General features: G+C 43.3%; 1 protein-coding gene across 1 annotated transcript; it reads right to left on the reverse strand.

The window, feature by feature from the left end:
- Positions 1-681: 681 nt before the first annotated feature.
- Positions 682-24,732, reverse strand: LOC130595283 (PSME3-interacting protein-like). Its single transcript, XM_057401879.1, has 7 exons — positions 24,712-24,732; positions 13,313-13,458; positions 13,023-13,121; positions 10,279-10,400; positions 4,650-4,783; positions 2,778-2,842; positions 682-1,647 (listed from the first exon to the last, which is right to left on the reverse strand). Coding segments are annotated over exons 1-7 (786 nt in total). The 5' UTR covers positions 24,714-24,732; the 3' UTR covers positions 682-1,429.
- Between the last annotated feature and the right edge of the window lie 48 nt (positions 24,733-24,780).

Here is a 24,780-nt window from a genome sequence, read left to right on the forward strand (position 1 = left end):
ATGGGGGTGATCAGTGTGTGAATGAGACATGGACTCAGTAACCTTGAATTTTGCTGTGCCCCATTTCTCAAATACAGAATAAAAATAACGTTTTAAAACAGAACACATAGCTCTTTCTATAAGACTTCATTGCGTCAAGTGAGTGTTTTTTGCCTGTTAGTCTTGTGCAAACTTCTTAGATCACCAGAATTCATTCTTTCCATAAAAATTTTAAAGATAAGGCTCTCTCCTCCCTACCCTCAGACCTTCATTATGTTCTGTCCTGGGTTCAGCTGTAACAGTTATTTTTCTCCTTCTTAGTAGCTGGTGTAATGCTGTGTTTTTGACTTTAGTCTGAGATTGATTGATGGCTTGGCTTCGTGAGCGAAGATTTGGGAAGGGCTTACTACAAGCACGATGACCAAGGGCATGTGGGATATGCAAATCTGGTTGGAAAAAAAGGCTGCTTAGGCAATCAGGAAGTGTCCAACCATGACTGTCAACTCCTGAGCTAACTCGAGCTACCCATGCGCTGGTCCGCCCACATGCAACGTTGGATCTGCAGCTTCCCATGCACCTTGTCACCTACCGTTTCGACCCTTGCTCGTCCATACAGACAAGTGAGAGTAAGCCCTTCCAGCCTGTGCAGTGGATTTTTTAGGTGAAGTGCAGCTTGTGCAGAACTGGCCCCACCCTTTAAACCTGAGAACAGTGCTGATAACACACCAATGTTGTTAGTTGTTGCTAAGTAATGTTGACTCCAATCAAGGACTTTCTGAGTCTCATGCTCTGCCAGGGAGGAGGGGAAGTTGGGAGGAAGCAGAGACAGGACACCTGACCCAAACTAACCAAAGTGATACTCCATACCACAGCAGGTCATGCCCAGTATAGAAACTGGGGGTTACCCAGAAGGCCCAGATCACTGCTTGGGTCAGGCTAGGTATTGGTTGGTGAGTGATGAGCAATCATATTGGGCATCACTTGTGTTTATTGTTTTTTTCCCTTTCCCCTTTTAGTTTTATATTCTCACCCCTTGTTATTTCCTTTATTATTATTGGTGGTAGGAGTAGTGGTTTTGTATTACACCTTAGTTACTGGACTGTTCTCATCTCAACCTGTGGGATTTACATTCTTTTGATTCTCCTCCCCATCCCTCCAGGAGTGGGGGGAGGAGGGGAGGAGTGAGCAAGCGGCTGCGTGGTTCTCAGTTACTGGCTGGACTTAAGCCATGACAGTTACTAGGTGTGCTTTCTGGTTTAGGATGGCAGCCTTCTTACAGAAATGGAAAGTTGGGTGGGGGTGGAATATAATGAGTTATTTTAGGAGTATCTGAGTGTATTAACATTGCGAGGTTAGCTAGAAAGATTCCATTTGGGGCAGAAGGATGCATCAAGCATCCATCAGGGCTTTGGAAGATACTCTGCACTACATTACACATGGAGGGATTTCATTATGGACTATCAAAGAAATTGTTGCTACGGAAGACAGAAGAGACGATCTTCCCAGTGGAATTAATAGTGCCTTCGCTATCCGAGCTGGACTCTGAATCACTGCTGCCCGAGTAGGTGCCCAGGCCAGGCAGGATCCCAATGCACACGGCTGCTGAGGAACAGTGGACTGTGGAGCCTCCCACCGAGCTGCTCCCCAAGGGAACACAGGATGTTTTTTCTGAAAAAGAGGTACCACAGTCAAAAAAGAGTACATGGGGAAAAGGCTTTTAATCAGCCTTGTGGCAGTTACCTGCTATTGCCACAGCAGTGAATGACTGCAGGATTTAATTAAAGCATAAGGCAGCTTTATGTTGCAATGAAGCTATTCTGACAGGAAGGACTTGCTACCTCAGGGTATTTTTTTTATTTTCCTTTTCTCATCACTAGTTTCAGTCCAGCTCTATGCTGGCATTACAGATTTTCATTCTGAAGTTGTCAGTTTCATGCTTGTCAAGTACCAAAGCCACTAAATAAGAAGAAATAGCTCTGCTTTGTGTAATTGAGTATTTTTTTGCAATTTAACAGCATAGTTGGGGAAAAGCTTTATTCTGCCAGCCAACATCTCCCATCTTCCACAGCTGATTATTTCTAGTGTTCTGAAAGTTTACTGAACAGAAGGAGATTCAGGAAGCTCCTTGGGTTGCTATTATACAATTGCAGCTCATCCTATTTGTGTCAGAGTATCCTGACAGCAAGTCAACTGCAGCCCTGACAGCTAAGATTGAAATGCAACTTAATTTTGCTTCTAGTTCCCCATAATTTTCTGAAACAAATTGGTTTCAGGATGCAAAAGATCACTCCATCACATGAAAAGCTAATAGCGGATATATACAAATACATCAAATGCTGCTGTGAAGAGGAAGGGTTGATATGTTCTCCATGTCTCCTTTTGGCAGAACAAGCATTAGGCTCAAAATGCAGCCAAGGAGACTCTTATTAGTTATCAGGTAGAACTCCTTAAGGGTAAAATCAGTTATGCATTAGAATAAACTGCCTAAGGAGGGTGCACAATCTCTATCTGTGGAGATTTAAGAGCAGCTTAGACAAATGCCCATCAGGAATAATTTAGGCAGGGGACAGAGTGATGACCCGTAGAGGTTCCCTCCAGCCCTATTTTCTATGAAGACTGTTGTCAGTACCTATAGTTACCATTTCTGCTGCTTTAAGAGAGAACATGCTAACTGTGATCTGTGCTGTCTTGCATAATGAAGGACCAGACAAGCAAATCCTCTATCAGATTTAACACCAAGTCAGTTGCTGTTCAGGCAAGAGACAGCCAGCTTGCCACATGCAGAAATGAGGACATACCTTGATTCTTTTCGTCATGATCAGTATCTAGTTTCAACCTCTTCACACTGTTACCACCATCTGAACTGTGGACAAAATAAGAAAGTGTCTTGTTCCTCATAAGGTAATCATTTAATTACTGTGAAGTTAAAGTCACATCTTTGCCTCAAATGCTATAGCAAATGCCAGTGGTATCCCCTGATGACCATCACCACTTCTAACTGCTATTGAGTGGAGCTCCTTGGGGAACATGCAGGATCCTAGACATAGCCAACACCTACATTGCAAGTAGGTTAACCTGGGAAACAGACAAATTTGGACTCTGGGAGTCCAAGTTAGACCTCTTGCACAGCAGCCCAGAGCTGCCTATTCAGCTGGAAGTACCTCAAAGGAGATCATGAATGATGACCTGAGCTTTAGCCACTCCACATGCCCACAGGCTTGCTCATGTGGATGACGACCATAGTTGCTGGTGCAACACCCATGTCTCTTCCCTTCTATAGTTTCAGTTTCTTTTTACGCCCCTCTTGTATGTTCCCAATCTTAAGCCATCCACATAAACAAATGCTTCCCAGCTTCAGCTGTGATGAACTAAAGTGATAATGTATGAGCATCCTTATGCATTAACTCTTTCCTGTCCCTGTCAGAGCATACAGTAAAGATAAAAGGTTTTAATAATAATACATCTTTTACAGGAAACTACAAAGCTCAGAGAGCAGATGTTGATCTCATGCTACACTTGGTTTTGTACAGTTTGCAATAAAAGATAAGACAGCAAAAATAGAAGACGGCAAAGCAAGTCTGTGATGGCACTGACATGTCAGTTAATCTGCTCTCTTCAAATCGATGCCATCTGCAGACTTCAGATGTGCCATTAAGCACATGCCAGCTCCTTCTCTACATTCTACTGTGTTAAGTACTAGTAGTTATAAGAAAAAAAAACAACCCACTCAACCCCCCCCCCCCCTCAAAAAAACAACAACAACGACAAAACCAAACACACCCCAAAACATTTTTGGCTGCTTGTTATCAGTTCAAGGCTTTTCTTCTCTGCCTTCCAAAAACCCAAACTACTACCCAACCCTACACACATTAGGTGGTAGAAGTACTTACTTCAGTTTTCAGACATGCAATTACTGCTGTACTGGTAGCTAAACATCACCCTACAAGATAAGCTTCTAAAATAATCTCTCATTCTTTGGGACAAAAACACTGACTGAATTTTGAGATGTCAGTAATCATCTTAAGTATTAGATGACTCATCTGTGGGAAAGAACCCTGGTCCCACATTGCCTAGTTTCTCCAGAACCTGTAGCACACCAGCAGCTGTGTTTGCAGGCCATGATCAAAACAGCAAACAGGTCACAAACCCAACTACCATCTCCCTGGGATGGAAAGAGTGCAAATCAGTGAGGAACAAGGGAAGTTTGCCTGATACCCTCAGGATCAAATTGGTACACCAAGCTCTTCTCTTGTAACCTCTGTCTCCCCCATGCTGCCCCCAGCAGCAATTAAAACACAGATAAAAATCAGTTGATACACTATGCAAAGCTGAAGGAAATCACACAAGTGAGGTGACACTGATATCTATAAAGAGAGACGTAAAATAGATTCCCCCTAGATCCCCAAACGAGATTGGTCAAGCCTGGCAGTCTAGCATAAACAGTCTACCCACTTGCTTTTACACACACTTACCTATTTGAATTGCGTCATGTTTCTCCCACAGTTTGTGAGAGCCTATGGAAACAAGGCTGGTCTTTTCTTCTACCTCCCCCCTTTTTTCTTTAGGGCTAGAGTTCACACCTCACTCTCTGAAGGCAGTATTGGCCTGCCTCACTTTACACTACTAACTGGGTTACATTACTCACGAATTTATAAAGGTGCAAAACTAACCTTCTGTGTTTCACAGCTCCTGCTAACAGCTTTGCCTGAGAGAATGTGTTCTTGTTTTCCATGGACTTCATGGGCAATTTCTTCTCAGTTTCCTTCTTTGGGTCCACACTGACTCCCACTTCAGTGAGAGTGCTGTGAACTAAGGGTTAAGGATCAACCAGGAAGAAATGGCGAGAACAGATACTTCCTCTCCTGATATATTTAGCCAGCTCTGCTGACAGCAGCAACTGAAGTTCATTCACATAGTCTATCAAAATAACCTTATTTGTAATGACATTTAACTGACATCTTTGGCCAAGACAGCAGAGACTTCACCCTCTGGGTGTGGAGTTCTCTCAGTATTAATATCAGCTCTCCCTGTAAAGACATCCAGGCAGCAGATCAGGAGATGCTTTTCTGAAGGCAGAAAGGTGCAACACACGACACATCCAGCACCCATAAACATACCCAGCATCCTGCCTTTTCCTAAAGGTCTTAGGAAATCAGAAAGGTCAGACTGGACTAACAGGGTGTCGTGGTTTAAACCCAGTCAGGTAACTCATTCACTCACTCCCCCCACTTCTTTCCCTCCCCCTACTCCAGGAGGGATGGAGAGGAGAATCGAAAAGAATGCAACTCCCACAGGTTGAGATAAGAACAGTTTAGTAACTAAGGTATAACACAAATCACTACTGCTACCACCAATGATAATAATGATAAAGGAAATAACAAGGGAAGAGAATACAACACCTCAGCACCAGCCGACCAATAACTTGCCCCCCTCCACCCGACCAAGCATCGACCGATACCTCCTCCAACCCTGCAGCCTCCCAGCCCTTCCGGCTAACTCCCAGTTACATCTTGGCCATGACGTGCTGTGGCATGGAAAACCTCTTTGGTCAGTTTGAGTCAGGTGTCCTGTCTCTGCTTCCTCCCGGCTTCCCTTCCTCCCTGGCAGAGTATGAGGATCACAAAGTCCTTGGCCAAACCAAAACATCACTATCAGTTCTGTTCCCAGGCCGAAAGTCAAAACACTGCACTGCACCAGCTACCAAGAAGGAGAAACATGACTGCTACTGCTGAACCCAGGACACAGGGGAAAGAAAAAAAAAAAAAAAAGCAGCACAATACAATACTTCCCCTCTCTATGGGGATCAACGCATTTGTAATTCAAATTTGCTGCTTCAACCCCTAAATCCTTACAAAAAATATAAGTAGCAATATGTGGGCTCACTTCCATTCCTCCAAACCTCCTTTTGCTAAGTCCAGCAGACAGCCTACCACAGCAAAACAGTTCAACTTTATGGTTTGGTACTTATTACTCTAACTTTTTATCTCATCTCTCTGTAAGTGCCACAAGGCTACTACTGCCAGTTTGAACACCAAACCCAAGAGGAAGGAGACACATCTGACTAAAGGGTGCATGTGGTTCAAGATTCATCCAAAAAGATTGTGACAGCACAGGAAAACTAAGTAGCTTGAAACAGTGTTAGAATCATGGGATGCAGCTGAAACCTGTAATGAGGAAGAGAAGCTTAAGCAGGTTGTTAGACAGGATAAGGAGGAGCTTGGTCTGTTATTAAGGCACAATCACACTAAACAGGTCTCCTTCCATGCAGGACCTAGTCCCACCCTGATAACTGTTCATGTCCAAGCTATCCCTGATGAAGCAAGGTCTGTCAAAGATCCTGTTTGTTAATGAGGTGCCAGTAGAGTCACAAAAACTTCTGCAAAACTTTTAAACTCCACATAGCAAAGGCAAATCAACCCGATTTAAAAGGGTATTTGTTTATAAACCTAAATCTAACCTGATTGCAATTCCACTGATCATATGACATCACCACAAGCTGGAGTTTCACAGGTGCCCCAGTTACTGCAGACAAATTGGACAGTGAATTTTACACCAATGGACCATATCCATGAAGTCATAGTTTTTTCCTCACTGAACATCTGCAAATCAAAAAAGCCTTACACCTTCCTTTGAAGTGACACACTCAAAGTCTCCAATCACTTTACAATTAGGAGTATTCTGATGCCATTCCTTCTTGGATTTTCCTGAGGATACAGTAGTAACCCAGACTGCTCCCTATCTCAACTGAAAGCCATGTCAGCCAAAACCCCTGCTAAGTTTTATTTCAGATGGCAGAGGAGTGCCATCCTGTGGCTATCAGAAGCAATCTGAAAGCTCATTGTGTCAAACATGGTTTGATGTTGCAACACACGATTCCACACACCAGTGTTCAACTTCTGTGTGTCCATTCGTTACCTTGTTGCATTCTAACACTGTGCTACAAAAGCCAGGCTGAGGAACCCAAAGACTTTTCTTTTAAACAATACCAAATTACAGGGTTTTCACTTCCATCCAGGATGCCATTCTCCTGACACACCTCAACTACCAGAGACACAGCGCATTTTTAATAGATATTTTCTATGTACTGCTACCATTAGCAAATTTAACACTATCTAGACAAGAAGCATCCCCTCTCAGGAAGACTACATTAGAAATAAACCTCTTGATATTAAATGTCAGCAGCATTTAAAAAGCTGTCCTACAGAAAAGCCTGCTTCTTGGGAGTGGGACTTTTCCTACATTTACATAGGATTTAAGACAAGAGGGTGCTGTTTTCAAACACTTCCTGGGACTGGCTTTAAAAAATAAATAAAAAAATAAATCTTTAAAGTTTAAATCTTTAATCCTTGGGTGACATGGTCTAGTGGGAGACATCCATGGCAGAGGGGTTGGAACTCAATGATCTCAAGGTCCTTTCCAACCCTAACTATTCTATGATTCTATGAAACACTGTCAGACCAGCGGGGTCTGGATAGGGCAAGAAGCAAAACCCCCTAGTTGTTCATGTAGGAGAAAGTAAAATTCCTATGCATCCATGCATATGAATTTCTTGTGCTTGAGAGTGCATTAAAATTTTCCACGGCATATTTATCCTTTAAGGAACATGATTTCATGTAGAGGTTTTTACCTTGAAAGTAATTCCTCTGGGTAGCTTAAATTGGGTGTTATACCAAGAAAAAGACCAAATAATCAAACCCAAGAGGTTGACATTCCTCTTATTAGTTTGGAAGAGCACTTGAACAGTGCCTATAGATCCAGCACATTTACCTAGCATCCACTGTTTTTTGTCACTGTACTGATAAACCATTAGTAACAACCTGCAGATGCAAAAACACCTTTTCTATTTCAAAAGCATACCACCAAAACTTTCAAAACACAGGTGAGTCATTTTGCAAGTTTCCCTGAGGTTACTTGAAATATTATGGTTAAATAAAAATAAAAAAAATTAAAAAATGGAAAGGAATGAGCAAAACTTCTCAGTTCCTCATGAAATGAGGCAACTATAAAACATTCTCCCTGCACCCACTCCATCAGTAATAACTTCTGCAGTTTAATTTACAGCAAGACTTCAGATACAAAGCCAGACAATATTTCCAAGACTGCAAATACTGAGGTTAGATGGACTGTACATGTTGAACAGGCCCTGCTCACTAAATTCAGGGATCCATGTGTTATGTGGCTAATTCAAGACAGCCTAAGATTCCCTCTGGGCTAGTATGGTTCACCCCAGATGTATGTGACCTAACTAGAGCTGTCAGCTGCTTCCACAGGACAATCTTATATGGCACATCCCTGAATCAGCCAGACCCACAAGTAACAATCACCAAAACTAAATATTGAGACAAGGAGGCACAAAATCACAAAATGAAAAATAAACCTTTGTAAATAAGTAGAATCAGTTTTAAGTAATGTTAAGTTTGATGGCTTTGTAACAGTAGCAATGGAAAATAACTGAGGTACATGTTTCACAGAAAAAAAAATAGTAGAGTGCAGCTAGAGAACATAATAAGAATTATTGTATAGGATAAACTGTTGTAGTTGGCGTAGTTTTAGGTCCTTATTACCTTAGTACAACAATAAGTGTAAGAAAAACAGGATAGAAAAACAGGACGTGGGGATGGGGAGTAACTGGGACTAGCAGGTGTCCAGGATGGGCTGCAGCTAAACTAACTGATAAGAAGGACAGGATGATTGCTATGTCTGCAGTGTAACTGAACCAATTAAGCTGGTATAAACATTATCTACTGCGGGTGCTTCAAAGGCTGCCAGAAGTGATGAAGATTGTTGGAAGAAGTAAACGACCCTCAGAGACCACCACCACATTTTGTACACATGCGGGGAAACTTTCTGGAAAATGATGAAATTCATTCGCAACCTCATGAATATGTATGTAGTAATGAATATGTATGACCAGTGATTATGTAAGGACGGCTTGTGTAGCAATACAGAGACATACGCTAGGTAGAGCTATCCTCCGTGTCTCCCGGCGCCGCAATAAAGAATACCTGCTTGTCAACTTAAACTTCGTTGGCGAGTTCCTGGAGATTTCTCCGAATTAATTTATCCTATGGGCATCCCATTATGAGATCCAAGAAATCAAGAAAAAATTCCAAATCATTCAACCAACTGCAACCTATTTCTGAAGTGAAAAAAATGCATGAGCATTGACAGGGCTTTGAACAACCTGGTCTAGTGGTAGGTGTCCCTGCCCATGGCAGCAGGTTGGAACTGGATCAGCTTTAAGCTCCCTTCCAACCCAAACCATTCTAGGATTATTGCTTTTTCATAAACACATTGCTGAGATAACTTAGATGCTCTTCTCAGAACACATGCTCTAAATTGTAAAACATTAACTAATACAAGGTAATGCAGACCTTTGTAGCATTGGCACTATTCAGCTTCACTTGCTGACTGGTTTTAGTCACCTCCTTGTGCCAACAAACTCATTTATGTTAAAGCAACCTGGAGAACTTGTGCTTTGCTCACTGATGACTTAAAATGGTTTTTATCAGGAGGCAAGAGACCATCAGGTTCTGCATAGATTCAGTAAACCTCAAAAAAACAATGCTTAGCTTAGCACAGAAATCCTCAAATCATTCCAACCTACCTTGACTGGCATGATCTAAGAGAAAACACATCCTATATTATTTTCTAGCACATCTTGAAAAATTGGCATTTAACAGCAAAGCCAAACTATCCTGCTCCTAATACTGCCTAAAAGTCTGTATTACCCAAAGGAGCTGAGTCTCCATGGGCACTGACTTCCCAGAAGAAAGTCAGCACATCTGCACAGATGTATGTAATTTCTCATCCTGCAGTTATCAGCAAGAGAGAAAGTAGATAAGACTTCAAAACAATAACAGAGAACCATTCAAATGTTATTTCAAACAGGCATGTTAAAACCAGCCAATATGCAGTTAAAAAAAGAAACAAGAACATTTACTTTCCAATAAGAAGCAAAAGATTAGCAGTAATATGCTAATTTTCCTCTATGTTCTTTTACTCTTTTTAGCTATGGTATTTCATGCCCTTAATAACAGGGAAAACTAAACCAAAATCCCAAACAAGTGGAGGGGGAAAGAAAAGTACCAAAGATGTGTAGGCTGAGGAGGAGGGAGGAACATCAAACATTACAGTGGGAGATCCAAGTTGCAATGAAAACATTAAATGTTAAAAAGTCTATCATAGCACATGTTCTGTAATGCAGTTCTATAGAAGCAATGTTTATCACAGAATAAAACTAGCCCTGTCTCTTCTCCTCCTCTATACAACCACCAGCCATTTTAACGTAAAGGATATTCTGTATTCGTTTAGTTCTTTCAGCTCTTCTTCTATCGGTTGATTTTCTAGTAGCTCTTGCTGCTGAGAAACTTCATCAAGGAAATGAGTCTCATCTTCATCTAAGCCTCTTACCATATTTTCTGAATAAAGGAAAAGAATGCATGTTGATAAGCTAAAACCACTTAGGAAGCAGCTGGATTCTGTAATTAAGGAGTAGAAAGACTAGAAGTCTTTCCCATCCACTTTGCTAGCAGTCAGTTTCCTGGTGGCTACCTGAACAAGAATTGCTTAGTCAAATCACCAATGATGACCTGAATCAAGAGTTTACCTCAGTAAACTGTAAACTCTCCAGCTGGAAAGAATCCTGTAGGCACAGTTGGAGACTTTTATGCATTCATGCTGCCATCTGTACTTTCCACTTTTCACCACCAAAAATACAAGTGACACTTGAGAGACAGGAAATAACTTCCACTTCTCCTTATTTTAGTTACATAATCAGTCAGAAATAATTTTTTTAAAGTTGAATTATAGAGAATGGAAAGAAATTCTTCCCTGTGAGGGTGATGAGACGCTAGCACAGGTTGCCCAGAAAAGCTGTGGCTGCCCCATCCCTGGCAGTGTTCAAGGCCATGTTGGACAGGGCTTGGAGCAACCTGCTCTAAGTGGAGGGTGTCCCTGCCCGTGGCAGGGGGTTGGAACTAGATGAGCTTTAAAGTCCCTTCCAACACAAATCACTCTTGTGATTCTATGATTATTCTTCATTTAAAATGTTGTAACAGTCTACTAAAATTACTTTACTTTGAAAAGGAAGACATACTTGCAATGCTGAATAACCCAGCAGAAAGAAGAACTGCTAGTCTGCGTACCGGTTTTTATCTGCACAAAAAGTTCAGAGTGTAACTAAGTTTGTGTATTTATGTGAACACAATTCTTCAGCATTAAGGTGTTTCTCCTCCCAAGTCCCATCACCAATTCTGACAGATCAGAATGACAGTGCACTAAACTCGTTTTCTACACCTCCAAAATTCCCATGGATAGAAAAATTATTTATGAACATTTTAAGGCAAATTCAAGCATATAAGGGGACAAATCTTGTCACAAGTGGCCAAATTGAGATGAACTCTGATGAGGTAAAACTAGTGGTCCAAAGTCCACCCAACACTAATTGTCAGTTAGCCAGTTCCTCCCACAGAAATTTGGCTATAGGAATGATTCTAAAAGCATCTACTACAAAACAGCAAAAGGCAGTCATGGTCATCAGTGCTGTACTCAATAGCATCTGCAGGGGCAGGGAGCATTACCTAAGGAAACTCAGATTGTCCCAAACATAAAGGTAAAACATGATTTTGTCACATCACAAATGCAAGAGAAATTCTAGACAGAATCCAGCTAGGCAAATTTGAGCTTAAAGAACACAATCATTTAGGGGTAAGGCTTCCAGCTAAAGAACAAAAATGGATCAGAACCCACCTTAAAATGGAGTCTCACAGTATCATCCCCACTTCTCTTTAGATAAGAGCCAATAGCTCCCTTTTTCCCAAAATGGTGGACTAATAATTTTCTAGTTCTCATTATCATCTTTGCACTCAGCAGCACATATACAGGTGATACAATGCAAAGGATTTTTCTATAAAACCAGAAATTCAAACATCAGCAGAAATTAGGTTTCTACTTCATCAGAAGAGCTAAACACCTACTTTTAGAATAATCAACTCCTGCATGTTTAGTCATCTTGAGCTTCAACTCACTTTTGTGTCAACTAATTATGGCTTGGAAATCTAACAGCTGCTGAACACAGGGCTTTTTTTTTTATTGATTCAAATAGAGTTTGTTGTGGTTTAAGCTCAGCTGGTAACTCAGAACCACGCAGCTGCTTGCTCACTCCCCTCCTTTCTCCCCCCCCCTCCTGGGGGGATGGGGAGGAGAATCGAAAGAATACAAAACTACTACTGCTACCACCAAAAATAATAATAAGGGAAATAACAAAGGGAGAGAATATAAAACTAAAAGGAAAAACAAAACACAATAAACCAAAGTGATGCCAAATACAACTGCTCACCACCCACCGACTGATACCCAGCCTGACCTGAGCAGTGATCTGGGCCTTCTGGGTGACTCCCCCCAGTTATATTGGGCATGACATGCTGTGGGATGGAATACCCCTTTGGCTAGTTTGAGTCAGGTGTCCTGCCTTTGCTTCCTCCTGGCTTCCCCTCCTCCCTGGCAGAGCATGAGACTCAGAAAGCCCTTGATCGGAGCAAGCATCACTTCACAACTAAAAACATTATGTTATCAGGACTGTTCTCAGGCTAAAGTTGAAAACACAGCACTGCACCAGCAACTAAGAAGGGGAAAAAATAACTGTTACAGCTGAAACCAGGACAAAGTTCAAGAGTCTCAAAACCATATTACATTTCCACTCCTCCAGGAATTGGTATCAGGGAATTTTTTGATTTAATTGTGCAAAATAAGCCAAGCATTCCATGCTTTACAGGAATGCAGCTTTGAAACTGCAAGCAACTTTTGAGGGTCACACCTGCACAGTGCTGTCACAGGGCCCAGGACAATGTGTTGTCTGCAGGAACATCTACCACCCTTGAACAATACAAGACATGAATAATACTTTTCTGAAGCCTCTATTTATCTCTCAGAGACAGACAAAACACAGATATGTCCCTCAGTCAGATGTTGTACACAGCTGTTGCACACAATACATGCAGCTTGCTGGGTTTTGGTTCAAAATAGTAACTACTGGTGCTTACTGAATTTAAACTGCTCCTCAAACTCCTTCTGCTTCTTTTCTCTCTGTTCCTGAAGTATTTCAGACAAGGAATGTGAGCTGTATGCCTCCTCTGGACATTCTGAAAGGAAGGAACAAATCGAGAAATGAGACCATACATTAGAAACACTAAAACACCAACAGATCTTAGTTCCTTTATGTAGAAACCTTTTGAAATCGTAGAATACAAACTATTACCTTTTATTTCTGTTTTCCACAAAAGCAAAATATTCTCAGATCTCCTTCCTAAAATTATTAAAATTTATCCCATACCTTCTGGATCCTCAGATTTTCGGACCTTTTCCCATTCCTCTTGCCTCCTCTTCCATCGCTCCTCTAGCTCAGATTCAGACACAAATCTCTTGTTAATCACAAGGTCAGCAGTATCATTTGCCCCATCCATTGTGGAAGAGCCCATCCTAAAAACACAATATGAAAGACGTCACAGACCTGATTTCACTTATCAGTGCATAACAGGTTACTACACAAACTGAAAAACAGACCTGCAGCACTGGTAATAATTTCAGTTCTCTAAAGACCACCACACTGATTGAGATACCTACTGACGTGGTTTAAGCCCAGTCAGCAACCCAGAACCACGCAGCCACTTGCTCACTCACCCCCCTTCTTCCTCCCCTCACTCTCAGAGGGATGGGGAGGAGAATCGAAAAATGTACCTCCTAGGGGCTGAGATAAGAACAGTCCAGTAACTAAGGTATAATACAAAACCACTACTGCTATCACCAATAATGATAAGGGAAATAATAAGGGAAGAGAAGATAACCGCTCACCACCTGCAGACCGACACCCTGATATAAGGAAAGCAAGTGCCTGGAAAACATAGGGTTAAAATACTTTTAACTTAGCTTAGGTCTAAGATAGAGAACAATGTTTGTGTTGTAAGTCTGTGGTGAGATAACAGAACTTAGTAGTCTTACTAACAAGAGTTAATTGTTTCCTTTCATCCTTCTAATGAGTGAAGTATTTCTTACCATCCTTCTAATTATCAGTTAGTTTGGAGACAGTGACTCCCGAACATCTGCTAGCTTGGGAGGCAATAAATTTTGTACATGAAGGGCACATGCACTGTTTTAAATCTTTGCCAGCTATCAGAAACTTGCAGATATGGCTGGTTTCAGCTAATTTGTGATTACTGGGGCATCCAACTGTGCCAAAGGTGAAAAGTGCACCCTGAGGAAGACTGCTTACTTCATCTTGAAGACCCCTGCCCATGACCATCAGAGGGCAGTGCGCAAGTGCCAAAAGGGAGGAAACTTATGATAATGAGTACCTATACTAATTGTAATATTCCCCCCCCCCCCCCGATCGAGAACCTAATGAATATGTATGTTTGTGTGTAATGAATATCTGCTTGCTTAACCCCTCAGGGTGCAAGTTAGGAGGAGGGATCCCCCTTGCACCCGGTGCTGTAATAAATATACCTGCTTTATAACTCTCTCTGAGTTGTAGAGTCTGATTCTGTGCTTCAATTTGGCACCCAGATGGGACCATCTCTGTCCGGGTGCGAGACCTGCTGAGGACGGGACTCCTCTGGGCGCACCCGAGATTTCTCAGGAGGACTCCCCCACTCACTCAGATCACCGCAGGGGCAGACAAGGACCATCACTAGTGAATCATCAGGTATGTTTGAACCAGGTAAAGGGGATACCTGTAAGTCGTAAGGAGATGTCCTATGCGAGGTAAAGAGCACGGGTGCTCACCCAAAGGGTTTGGTGTACCGATACACAGGTGGTAGGTAAAAGCATATACCTGGCTGCTGGCATACACCCACAGGGGGCATCTTGTGGTTTGGGTCCTACAAGACACAGGGAGTGACTTGTGGAAATGGTTTTGGGTCTTATTGGTATTTAATTATTTCGTAGCTTGTTACAGTAATGATTTTGGCCTTGTGATTTTGGTACTGGTGACAGGATGTTATAACTGTGTGTCGTGGTTTAAACCCAGTCAGGTAATTCGTTCGCTCACTTCCCCCCCTTTCTTGCCCTCCCCCTGCTCCCGGAGGGACAGAGAGGAGAATCGAAAAGAATGCAACTCCCACAGGTTGAGATAAGAGCAGTTTAGTAACTAAGGTATAACACAAATCACTACTGCTACCACCAATGATAACAATGATAAAGGAAATAACAAGGGAAGAGAATACAACACCTCAGCACCAGCTGACCGATAACTCGCCCCCCAAGCCCGACCAAGCTCCGACCGATACCTCCTCCAACCCTGCAGTCTCCCAGCCCCTCCGGCTAACTCCCAGTTACATCCTGAGCATGACGTGCTGTGGTATGGAATACCTCTTTGGTCAGTTTGGGTCAGGTGTCCTGTCTCTGCTTTCTCCTGGCTTCCCCTCCTCCCTGGCAGAGCATGAGGCTCACAAAGTCCTTGGCCAAACCAAAACATCACTATCAGTTCTGTTCCCAGGCCGAAAGTCAAAACACTGCACTACACCAGCTACCAAGAAGGAGAAAAATGACTGCTACTGCTGAACCCAGGACATTATCCACCCCTTATTCCATACCATTCACGTCATGCTCAGATCCCACATTTTCAATATACCATCACTCTGATCTTAGTGCATGGACCAGTCCCTATAAAGCTGCTGAGTCCATCTGGTCCATGATGGCAGGCTCCACCTCTTGTAACAGTCTTCCAGAGCAGGAGAGACTGTGTGCAGTGTTCACACTCGTGAATAACCTGGGCAATAGTGTCCATTGCTAAGTATACCCCTCGATCATGAGTCCATCTGTATGTTGCATCTCTGCTCTGATGGCCTGAAGTGCCATGGGCCCACCAGGCTTAAAATAATTCACTGTCCCCTTAAGCAGTTTCTGCAGCTTGTTGCTGGGGACTCCATACAGCTGCCTTCCATCTCCGATGCTTCCAAAGCACTGGAGGGGCCCAGTGGACTAGATACTTGCCCATACTGTCCCACACACCCTGCCACTCATGACTGTCCAGCCTTGGGGAAAATCTCTTGGTCCCCCTGCATCGTCGTCTAACCCCAGACAAGACCCAAACCTGCCTCTGCTTAACTTTTGAGATCAGACAAAATGGTTGTGGGTAAAACACAGTCTGTGTGTGTGCCAACATGCTGATCCCCATCACAATCAGCAGGCAGGTCCCAAGTGTACCCAAAGGCCATTCAAAACCTTCAGAACTCTCAAACGATGCTGCTGTACTTGTCACTGGGGCTGGTGTAGCTGCTGTGCTTGCCGGCTCTCCCACCACCAGCTTCTCTTTTCCTGAGTCCAGCTCTTCCTCCTCTGCCTTGCTGGGAAATGCTGCGTGGTCTCCTGCATCCTCCTGGGTCTCGGCGGGCGGCTGCCGGGAAATGCTCTCGGCCGTCGCAGGGCTGGGCTCGGCCGCGGGGCTCGGCTCCTCCGCGGGGCTCGGCTCCTCCGCCGCCTTCTCCCGCTGCTCGGCAGCCGCCTCCTTCCTGTCCTCGACCGCCCCGACCTCCTCCACCGGCAGCCGTCCCCTCGCGGCCTCCGGCCCTGCTCCCGCCGCCGCTTGCTCCCCGGGGCCGCTCTCCCGGGCCGATTCGGCTGCCGCCGGCTCTCGGGGCCGCTCCCCCTCGGCTCCCCACAGCCTCACGAAGATGGAGAGTAGGGCGAGGGCCAGGACGGTGAAGAGCAGCTGGACGGCCAGGTACAAGTCCACGGCCATGTCCGTCCCGCCCTGCTGCTGGAGCCCACCCGTATTACAAGCCATTGCCATAAAGCACAGTGAGACAAGAACCTTAGCCCAAGCCCCACACTTGATAAACACTAACACAGCGAATACCGGCTCTACGTAAGTTACAACATTCTGAAGCTGTGAGATCAACAAGAACAACTCTGAGAGCCAATAAATCAGCATTGTGACGAGTGACTATTAATCTGGTCAGATCTGTCGTTATCTCAACCCTTCGTGCCCCACGTTGGGCGCCAAAAGGAACTGTCGTGGTTTAAACCCAGTCAGGTAATTCGTTCGCTCACTTCCCCCCCTTTCTTGCCCTCCCCCTGCTCCCGGAGGGACAGAGAGGAGAATCGAAAAGAATGCAACTCCCATGGGTTGAGATAAGAACAGTTTAGTAACTAAGGTATAACACAAATCACTACTGCTACCACCAATGATAATAATGATAAAGGAAATAACAAGGGAAGAGAATACAACACCTCAGCACCAGCTGACCGATAACTCGCCCCCCAAGCCCGACCAAGCTCCGACCGATACCTCCTCCAACCCTGCAGTCTCCCAGCCCCTCCAGCTAACTCCCAGTTACATCCTGGGCATGATGTGCTGTGGTATGGAATACCTCTTTGGTCAGTTTGGGTCAGGTGTCCTGTCTCTGCTTCCTCCTGGCTTCCCCTCCTCCCTGGCAGAGCATGAGGCTCACAAAGTCCTTGGCTAAACCAAAACATGACTATCAGCTCTGTTCCCAAGCTGAAAGTCAAAACACTGCACTGCACCAGCTACCAAGAAGGAGAAAAATGACTGCTACTGCTGAACCCAGGACACTGTGTTATTAATTGTTGTTTGTTTGATTGAATTTTAGTCTCTGTCTCAAGTGTTGTAACTGTGTGGAGTGTGTCTGTGGGATCCCATATGTGTGTGAATGTGATATTGATAATGGAAAATCAGCAGAGTGGACAGATCTTGAAAATGTTATTTAGGGTGCATTTTGGCACATTGGAAAGAACTGGGAGTGTCTCCTGGGGGCTCAGTAAACAAGAAAACATTGGTAAAATATTGTAACCAATGGTGGCCTTTGTATACTTTGGAAGATCAGGAAAAATGGCCTAAAAATGGAACTCTGAACTATAATACATTGTTACAATTAATGCTGTTTTGAGGGGGCAAGGAAAATGGGATGAAGTAATGTATGCAGATATGTTTTTCACTTTAAGAAACCACCCAGAGTGACAGACAGAATGTGAAATTAATATAGCTCTGCCAGATCCCTTAATTTTGGCTTTGGAAAAGGACAGGGAAAAACAGAAAGCTAAGCTAGAGAGATGTTGTTCAGCTTGTGATACTGGGGGAATGATGCTTAAAGTTAAAAAAGAAGAAAAAGAAAAAGAAACCCCAGAGTAATCAGGAAGACAGGTTGGAAAATTATGTATCAGAGGTACCTGGAAGAAGAGCACTCTCTGCATCTGTCTTATCTGATATTGATAAGGAGGAAGAGATGACCGTCACTGGCAACAAGCAGCAGATTCACATTCAGAGTTAAGAAAGGGTTAAAACAGAAGTGCTATTGCAAAGGCAGGCATCTGCAGCTCCTACAGAGCAGGGTGAGCAACTGTGAGGAAAAAATAAAAAGGGTAAACACCAAGGGGGAAAGGAGGGGAGCTCGCACAGCTCCTGTGTTTGAGCATGGGATGAGTGCTGGGGCAGGCGGACAGGTGGGAACAGACATGTTGACAGACGGTACTGAGGGCTTGTTTGGATTAATGAGGACGGGAGTGAAGGAGGACGCATGGAGAGCGTATAGGAATCAGGAACAGGTAGAAAAGAAAAAGCTGAGTCGTGCTATAGCCACGGCTATGGTGGTTGCTTTGAAACTGGTTGCGGAGGAATGTCAGCCAAAGGTGAAGGAGAGATTTCAGGTGGAGGAATGGGTTCTTCTCCTGTGGGACCGGATCGTTGTGCGTGCTGTGGGGAGTTTGGACGTTGGAAGTGAGACTGCCCGGGGGGAAGAGCCATGGGGTGGCTCTGGTGACTGAACTGTAACTAGACTGACAAGGGACCTGAATCTACCCTAGCAGATCCACTGGTTAAATTAAAGCCAGGGACTAGAGGAAATAGAGTGGAATTTTTAGTGGATACAGGAGGAACTTATTCAGCGTTAAATCAGAGGGAAAAGAATTTGTTATAGTTCTAGCAGCTACTGGCTGCCAAGGAAAAGGAAAAAAAAAAAAAAAGGCATTCTTTCTGAAACCCTTAAAGTACAAATTGGGAAAACAAACAGGAATGCATAAATTTTTATGCATGCCAAATTCTCCAAAATCTTTATTAGGGTGAGAAGCAACATTTAAAGAAGGCAAAATGGAATTAAGAGTTAAAAACGATCAATTAATTACAGTTTTGAGTTTGTCTTTAATTCAACAGAAAAGCAAACAGGAGGACCTCCCCGAAATAGAAGAAATCCTTAATCAGGTATATCTGGGAGTATGGCACCTGAAGTTCCAGGTAAAGCACAAAATGCTTTGCCTGTTATAGTAGAAACAAAAAGAGGGGGGCCTGCCCAATTAGAATAAAACAATATCCCTTAAAATTAGAAGATCAAAGGGAATAAAATAAATCATTGTTAAATTTTAAAATATAGATTATTAATTGAATGTGAATTGGTATATAATACTCCTATCTTGCCAGTAAAGAAATATGATGGGAAAAGTTGTGGATTGGTTCAAGATCTTAGAGCAATCAACAAAATTGTAGAGGATATTCATCCAGTAGTAACTAATGTGTAAACCTTATTGACTAAATTGAATAATAATCAGAAATGGTTTGCCATCTTGGATTTAAAGGATGCTTTCTTTTGCTTACCATTGGCCAAAGAAAACCAAAATTTATTTGCTTTTGAATGGCAAATCCTGATACGGGAAGGAAAACTCAATTAACTTGGACAGTATTACCTCAAGGGTTTAAAAACAGTCCAACGATTTTTGGAAATCAACACAAGAACTAGAATCATGGAAGCCATCCACTCAGACGGGGACTCTGTTACAATATGTGAATGACCTATTAATTGCCACAGAAACAAAGGAAGAATGTGTCCAGTGGATGGTGCGATTATTGAATTTCCTGGTGTAATGTGTGGGGTTTGTTCATCAAGAAGTTTGGGGGGAGGGAGGCTCTCTGTGGCTGTCTTATGTGAAACAATACTCCTTTTTGATTCTGTAACTGTTGTACTCTGTAAGTAATGGGGGGAGGTCAGTTGTATTGTTGCACAGGATTGTGAGAGAGAAAAGGGGGGCTGGGTGGCTCGAAGTGGTGTCTTGTTGCAACGCTTGAGGGGAGGGTGCTGCGACGGTGAGGAGGCTGGCAGTGGACGCTTCTCGAAACTTCCCGAAACTTCTCGGCAATGAGACCCCTGCAACAAAGGGAACCAATGGGGAAGAGCCATGTCAACATCCGAGTGAGGAGGGGCGACAGGACTGGCTGGGGCCTTGAACCGAAAAAGATAAAGGACCACCTCCCAGAGACCGCAGATGTGTCTTGGGCGGAGCAGAGGGCTCCCCGGCGCACCCAGCGCTGTTTTATCTGCTATCGCTTACTCAGTTTAATAAAATTTATACTTTAAACCAAAATTGGCTACAATATTGATAACACTGGGACTGAATGGTTATCGGGTATACAAACAAAAGGCCAAACTAATTCAAACCTGAATTTCCTACTGAGGATACAAAGTAACAGGAGGACAGAGAGAACTTGGAATTGTTAGAAAAGAAGCCATTTGCCAAACTCCACAACCATCAACCGTCAAGGAGCTCCGGATGTTCCTGGGAATGACCATATGCTGCAGACTTAAGATCCATGATCATGGTGTTCTGGTAAGACCACTATATGAACTGTTGAAAGGAACCCCTCCCTCTTTAAAACTGACTGATTCAGCAGAGGGGGCTTTTAGAAATTCAGAAACAGAGCTAATAGGAACTCCAGCTCTGGGACTACCAGATGTAAACAAACCCTCTTGGCTATATTCTTATGAAGAACAAGTAACAGCCTTGGGGTCCTTGCTCAGAAACTAGGACCCTATAAAAGAGCAGTGGTATATTTTTCAAAACAGCCGGATGAAGCGAGTAAAGGATGGCCCCGATGCTTAAGGGCTGTGGTGGCAGTTGTCATGAATATTCAAGAGGCTCGCAAATTCACCTTGGGACAAAACATTACTGTACTGGTGTCTCATATTGTATCAGCAGTCCTGGAACAGAAAGGAACCCACTGGTTATCTCCTTCATGTTTTTTTAAATACCAGGACACCCTTGTGGAACACGATGATATAGAAATTGCAGTCACTAATGTTGTGAATGCAGCATCCTCTTTGCAGGAACAATCGACAGAACCACTAACACACAACGGCTTGGCCACTGTAGAGACTGTACATTCAAGCCGACCAGATTTGATTCTTGGTTTACTGATGGTAGTAGCTTCATGAAAAATGATGAATGAAAGGCCGTTACCACCACTTCACAGGTAACAGAAGCTAAACGTTTACCCACAAACACCTCTGCCCAAAAGGTAGAATGAGAGCCCTGGAATTGGCTAAAGACAAAAGGATAAATATTTGGACTGATTCTAAATATGCATTTGGTGTGGTACGTGCACATGGTGACATCTGGAAAGAAAGATGACTATTGAACATACAAGGGAAACAGATTAAACATGCTACAGAGACTACCTGAGGAAGTAGCTGTTATGTATTGTAGCTATTACGTATTGTAGAAGGCTGTCATGGTTTAAAACCACTCGGGCATCTCACTCACTCCCCCCCTTTTTTGCCCTCCCCCTGCTCCTGGAGGGATGGGAAGGAGAATCAAAAGAATGCAACTCCCACAGGTTCAGATAAGAACAGTTTAGTAACTAAGGCATAACACAAATCACTACTGCTACCACCAATAATAATAATAATGACAAAGGAAATAACAAGGGAAGAGAATAAAACACCTCACCACCTGCCGACCAATAACTTGCCCCCCCAGCCCGAACAAGCACCAACCAATACCTCCTCCAACCCCACAGTCCTCTCACCCTTCCAGGTAACTGCCCCCAGTTTATATAGTGAGCATGATGTGCTGTGGTATGGAATGCCTCTTTGGCTAGCTTGGGTCAGGTGTCCTGTCTCTGCTTCCTCCCAGCTTCCCCTCCTCCCTGGCAGAGCATGAGGCTCAGAAAGTCCTTGGTCAGACTACAATATCAGTGTTATCAGCTCTGTTCCCAGGCCAAAAGTCAAAACACAGCACTGCACCAGCTACTAAGAATTAGAAAAACGACTGCTACTGCTGAACCCAGGACAAGGGCATCAACAAGGTGACCCTAATAAGAAAATTGGACATAATTTGGCCGATTTTGAAGCCAAATGAGCATCTGAACAATCTAAAATCATGTCCTTAATCCCTGATGGCAAACTAACAGTTGAGAAATCTGAACTTAGATATTCAAAAGAGGATGAAAAGTTGACTGAAGATCTGAAAATACAGGAAAACAAAGAGGGTTGGGTTCAGATACATGACGGGTAAATTGTAATTCCCTATAATCAACTCTGGAAGCTAGTTCAGGAGGAACATAATAAAACTCATTGGGTAGCAACTCTTTGTATACAAATTATAGGAAGGAATCTACACACCATAGTTCAATTAGTGACAGAACAATGTCAGCTCTGTCTTAAGAATAATTCTAAAACTGAAAATAGGAATCCAATTGGGAGAACTGGGAGAGGAAGTTATCCGGGACAGCAGTGGCAAATAGATTTTTCTGAATTACTGAGAGAAGGAGGTTATTGATATTTGTTGGTGTTAAAAAGAATATTAGGGGACAAGAGCGACAGGTTTGGATTATCCGATTCACCCTTTCAGATCTGGAGACCAGGTTTAAGAATATTATACCTGTGTACAAAGAAATGCCACAGGTGTAGGTCACTATTCAAATTGCAATCACACTATTAATATAGATGGTATCATAGTTCAGTGGTGACCCCTTCCTGAAGGGAAAGGATGATATTAGTTATGTGGAGAAAATGCTCATAAGACTACCTCAACTGGAAGGGGGCATGCACCTTAGGTGCTGTGGTACTCAATCTTACTTTTATTGGCTTCGCAAGGAGGGGGTTGTTCCATAATCAATGGTTCATATATAGATCAGAGTGGCAGAATTGAAACAGATCTGGAGGAAATTTGGAAACAAATGGAAATATTTCATGAGATGACCAAGGATGATACCTCTTGGGGTTTTGAAGAAATGTAGAAAAAGTTAACTTCATGGTTACCTAATCTCTCCTAGTTGAGGCAACTGGTTGCAGAAATCTTAATACTAATTTTTTTAATACTGATTACTTGTGGCATGATACAGTGTTCTTTTTGGTATTGTAAAAGTTCCGTAATTGATTATGAAGATTGGAAAAGACAAAAAGGTTAGACAACAAGTCGAAAGTGGTAAATACTTTGCCAGAACTCCTGAGTAAAATGGAGGTACTTGGCTGCCACCTGGGTTTAAACCATGACAAGAACAGAGCATTAATGCCTGTTTTTGCTTCTTACACCAAGCCTGTATAGGCAAGTACAAGGTAGACACAACCTAAACACACTTGTTCATTTCAATTCATTCTAACCTCATTTTCTTCTAGCTTCTTATTTCCTTGGTATAACTTCAACAGGTACCTCAAGGACTACAGATGACTGACCCCTGCACTGCCAAGCATTATTCACTTAGGATCTCAACCTGCCTGCATTTTGGCTCTGGAAGAGAACCTAGAACACTTACTCTTCCAGGGAGGGAGGGAGGAACTCAGTAACCCAGCTAATGGAAGAACTAAGTTTATCCCTCCTTTGTACTACTAGGAACCACTCCTACAGGAAGCAGAGTCCCAAAGTTCTTACAAAAACTGGTACTTCTGTGGGGTATTGTTTGCAATACAAATGACAAATTGAAGTCTCAGGAGAAATCCACTTTAAGGTACTGGACAAATATTTTTTACAAGAACGCATTCTTAAGGTGGGAATTATCAAGAGAAGACAGAAGGATCCTCTTAAGTGCTGGGGAAAGGAAGGTCAGGCCAAGGGTGCCTTTTTTTTTAACTTTCTTTTGTTTATTTTTTAATATTTAACAAAATAAACAACCTAAGCCAAGTCCCCTTTCCAAAAAGCACAGAACACTAGCCCTTTGAGTGTAATTTCTGAAGGCAATTCAAGCTGGAAACATATAGAGAAAATGAGAAGTTAATCTCCCTCCTGACTAGAGGTCCTAATCACATGGCCAGCTTTCCTGCCCATGTGCTGTAAACCCAAGATAACCTGGTTCTCCACTTGCGTCACCTCAGACAGTCCATTTAGAGAGGAAATGAAGTGTTCCAATACAACGGTGACAGAAAGTCATAAAAACAAACCGGAAGAGAAGGATTCAGCAAGGGCACAGTATCATCTGGGACTAAAGCTTTTAACGGCAAACCACCTGCCTTCTGGAAAACAGCCAGTTCACTTAGACATCATATTTTAAGACACCTAAAGCAGATTAAAGTTTTGACATACAATGTTTTGCACTGCATTCCTGGAAACTGGTGGCTGAACAAATGCATTTCAGCAAATAATAATACCCGACAACCACGTCACAGGGCACAAGGATGGGGGGGGAGGGGAGAATAACACTCAAGCAGCATCACATTTAAGTCCACTTGCACTTATGACTGTGTTCTAGCGAGTGACACCCAGCCATGGTGAATGACAGAAGCCCACGTCACAGCGGTAAACTGCACCTCTTGATACTACCGGATGGTAGCACTCCCAGGATCAAAACAAAACCAACATCTGCACAGCCCTTGCCACTGTCCAGGCTGGAAGGGATCTGGAGCCGTTCCTGGGTACCCCTGTACAGATCCCGACACCCTCAGAGCTCATTCAACAGAGGGCCCCGCTCCCCACCACTGCAACACACCCGGCGGCGCTCCCCGCACCTCGCCGCACATCAAACCCAGTGCAGTGCCCCGAGTCTGGAGCCACCGCAGAGCTAGGGCGAGGCGTCGCTCCAACCAC

This window comes from Pezoporus wallicus, unplaced genomic scaffold (genome assembly GCF_028554395.1).
Source record: "Pezoporus wallicus isolate ANWC-B61680 ecotype Strahan unplaced genomic scaffold, APGP_CSIRO_Pwel_v1 contig_7524, whole genome shotgun sequence".
NCBI classification, from domain to species: domain Eukaryota; kingdom Metazoa; phylum Chordata; class Aves; order Psittaciformes; family Psittacidae; genus Pezoporus; species Pezoporus wallicus.

Excerpts from the sequence above, each read along its gene's own strand:
- LOC130595283 (XM_057401879.1), bottom strand. Across the intron at positions 4,784-10,278 it reads AAGAACTAAACGAATACAGA|AGCACTCTCACTGAAGTGGG; the intron begins ATATCCTTTACG and ends CCCTTAGTTCAC. Across the intron at positions 2,843-4,649 it reads GGAGCTGTGAAACACAGAAG|TTCAGATGGTGGTAACAGTG; the intron begins GTTAGTTTTGCA and ends TTTTGTCCACAG.